Below are 3,227 nucleotides of genomic sequence, written 5' to 3'. Positions count from 1 at the left end.
TCCATGACGTTTTAAAACCATCATGAAATGTCCCCGGGCCCCCGAAACCCAACCCAAGCCTGTTTTCTATGACGAAAATTAACGTCACGAACAGTATAATTTTCGTCACAGATTCAATTGCCATATCACACAATGAGGACATGGAAGATGACGTGGCTGCTGACATGGCGATGACGTGGATAATAATGATGACGTGTAATTTGACATGATCGATGACGTAGCAGTGACGTGGAAAGTGGTGATGACATGGCACCACATGGATGCTGACATGGACAGTGATGTAGCAGCAGTCACGTGAGCCAATTTGGGCCTCATTTACACAGTCCATTTAGGCCTCATTTACACAGCCCATATAAACTGCATGATCATTTCAGCCCAACCCAAGATAACCCAAGATATATCAACAAAAAATTAACATCTCATCACATAAATAAATTTTGATCGAGCATTTAATCACATACAACATTAAATCACATTAAAAATTTCATCTAGAATTGCTATAAGCTGTATTTGAAAGCTAATATGCAATGGCAATATGTACATAATGTGCATCATTTCTCTTTTTCCTGTAGAGGCACTCAAACAAATTCGATGCACTTGTTCTTGATCTTTGTACTTCTCTCCCTGAAAATTGCAAGCATGCAAAGAACTTAATCTTTCTGAAAAGGAAAAATAGAGAAGCCAAGCAAAGTGACTCGGATACAAGAAATTAGTTTTTGCAAAACAAAAGGGTATGTTGCATAATTAATTAAAGTACTATGCTCGGCAATTGGCACTAGTGATAAAAAAGTAATCCATTAGGACATGCAAACCAAATGTTCTAGCACCAAATGAGGCCTGCTACACACTAGAGTACTGCTACATCTATAAATAATCAGAGCTCTGTTCTATCAAGAAGCATGTGTGACAGGATGAGCATCACAATTAAATTGACCGCAAATCAGTAGCAGTGTACTCTTTTCTTTGTGTTAAAAGCTAAGTGTGGCACTAGGAAACATGTGGCACTGAATTGAACAATGAGCAGAATTGAACAAATGAGCAATCAGACTACTCAAATTGATAGAGGCATTTCAAAGACATTGCAATCAAATTGTTGAACTACTGCTCACCTAAAAGTAGAGCATGAGCTGTTTGTTGGGCTTCTGCACCACGCCAAAACAATTACCTGTATCCAAGAACAGAAGTGGGCACTGACAGCTAGTTGGCATCAGGGCAATCTCTATGCTCAAAAGAAAAGTTTAATGGCACTGTTATTTGTGACTATATCGTGTTAATGAATTGACATTGCTAGTGATCTATGACTGAGGCAGCTCAAAATAACATGGCAATCTCTATTCTCCTAATATAGTTCTGAAAATAGAAACCATCAGGGTGAAAATTCAGAAAAGTAAGAACCAATTCAGAAGTAAGAAAATCATTAGAAACACACACAAATAAGTATCAACTCTAGACTTGCAGTTCTGACGAGCTCATGAAAAAAATATAGTGTTTCACTCTTGGACCCACTAATGCCTTACTGTATTTGTTGAAAAAAAAGGTACGATGTTGATGAGCTAATGCCATTAAGAATGGGAAGACTTGGCCTGATGTACAGTCCCATCATCATAATTTTAGTTTAGAGGAATGCCCAGGCCATAAGAGGAGGATTGCACAGACCTGCTTGCCGATACAAAACTACAAGTGTTATGCCCTGCAAAGTTCAGTAAAAAAGAACATATGAAGCATAAAAGGTAACAATTTCCTAGTAAAATAGCATGAATTACATGAATAAAAACTGACAAGCGCCATCAAATTACCAACTGAAATTGGTGTGAGCTACCTTGCTGCTTCCCTTCCCCGAATCGCTGCTGGTTGTTGGCTGCTTGCCTGCCGCTCCTCAGCTCCTTATCCACTCCAGTGTGGCAGTACGCCAAGAGACTGCCGAGGGCGCCCTCGCAAGACGCGCCTGCGAACCAGCCACCCGCCACAGATCTCCTACGCGCCGCCACGCCTCCCTTGCCAGACGCTGGCTCACTCCTCATCTCCGCCCTCCCTGGCTCCTTCGGGACGGCTCGCTGGGCCCCGTCGGGGAGGCGTCCAGCAGCCGCAACCGTCCACAGAGAAGAGTCGCTGAGCCGCGGCAGAGGCGACGCACAAGGGCAAAGCTCCGCTACAGCAGCCCCTGATTGAACGCGCTGGGGCCGGAGCTCAACCCGTCCCTGGATCCACGATTGCCTTGGCCATCCATCTCGAGGTCCGGCCACCGCGGATGGCTGCTCCGGGCGACACCCGCACGCCGCCTCCACGCCAGGCTCGGGGCTTCGCGGCGCCATCGTGCGCCCCTTCAGCATGGTGTGTAGGGTGCCAACCGCGCCAGATCTGGCCGCACCGTAGCCCCACGCAAGCGTGGAGAGGGAGAGGGAGGGAGGGGAAGGGAGGGGCAACCAGCGACGGTGGCCAGGTAGGAGGCATTTGGGGAAGGGGGAGAGGGAGAGGGAGAGGGAGGCCAGGAGGCGGCTGGAGGTGGAGGTGGAGACGGAGGTGGAGGCCGGGTGCCAGGTTTGGATGGAGCGGAGGAGAGCTAGGGTTTGGAGAAGGGGCAACATATTATATACCATGACATAAGAATAGTAGTCATTGGATTCGACATGGACGGTCAGAAATTGTTGGGCTGTTTGGGCTGGAACAGGCCTTCTCATTCTTTCTCTACCAAATATTTTTCTTTTTTATTTTATTACATCATTGTAAAGTAATATATAAAAATAATTATCTTATGAACACCAATATATTTTTACATGTAATAGACAACATCTAAGTTGGCATGCAGGAGTTTCAAAAAATTTCGAATAGATTTGTTATTTTCTACCATTTAAATGAATTTCCGCATACTTCTTAAAAGTAATTACTATTTGAACTGTAAGTATATTGAATAATAATTAATTTTTTTAAAAAAATATAATTAAGCAAACATATAAAATTGTAGCCCATATCCTGAAAAATAGATGAATGATTCAAATGTTTGTTAGGGATAGTTCAAGCTTCTATGCACAAATTTATTGAAAATAAAAATAATAATATCCAAATTGGGTCAGAAAATTCAACAAATTAATATGACACTATATTTTAGACCTATAAGTTTGTCAAAAAACTTTCATATGATTCTAATAAAGTGAAACTATACATTGTTCACAAATTGATACATCTCTCATATAGTTCCTATAACTCAATTCAAACTTTGAAGTTTCATA

General features: G+C 42.6%; 1 protein-coding gene across 3 annotated transcripts; it reads right to left on the bottom strand.

Annotated features, from left to right (window-relative positions):
• Positions 1–402: 402 nt before the first annotated feature.
• On the bottom strand, positions 403–2,502 carry LOC120699706. Of its 3 annotated transcripts, none has more exons than XM_039983747.1 (4): positions 1,797–2,502; positions 1,657–1,690; positions 1,110–1,165; positions 403–624 (listed from the first exon to the last, which is right to left on the bottom strand). In XM_039983747.1, exons 1-3 carry the CDS (start codon positions 2,328–2,330, stop codon positions 1,110–1,112), a joined length of 624 nt encoding a protein of 207 aa, XP_039839681.1. In that variant the 5' UTR covers positions 2,331–2,502; the 3' UTR covers positions 403–624. The 3 variants fall into 3 exon arrangements, 2 of the variants coding, with proteins under 2 accessions (XP_039839681.1, XP_039839682.1); XR_005685554.1 differs by having other exon boundaries at positions 409–624; positions 1,820–2,502; XM_039983748.1 differs by having other exon boundaries at positions 409–1,165; positions 1,820–2,502.
• Positions 2,503–3,227: the final 725 nt, after the last annotated feature.

The sequence above is a fragment of the Panicum virgatum genome, chromosome 3K (assembly GCF_016808335.1).
Source record: "Panicum virgatum strain AP13 chromosome 3K, P.virgatum_v5, whole genome shotgun sequence".
Classification (NCBI taxonomy): Eukaryota; Viridiplantae; Streptophyta; class Magnoliopsida; order Poales; family Poaceae; genus Panicum; species Panicum virgatum.
The sequence above is the reverse complement of the archived record's forward strand: the minus strand, read 5'-3'. Positions and strand labels throughout refer to the sequence as shown.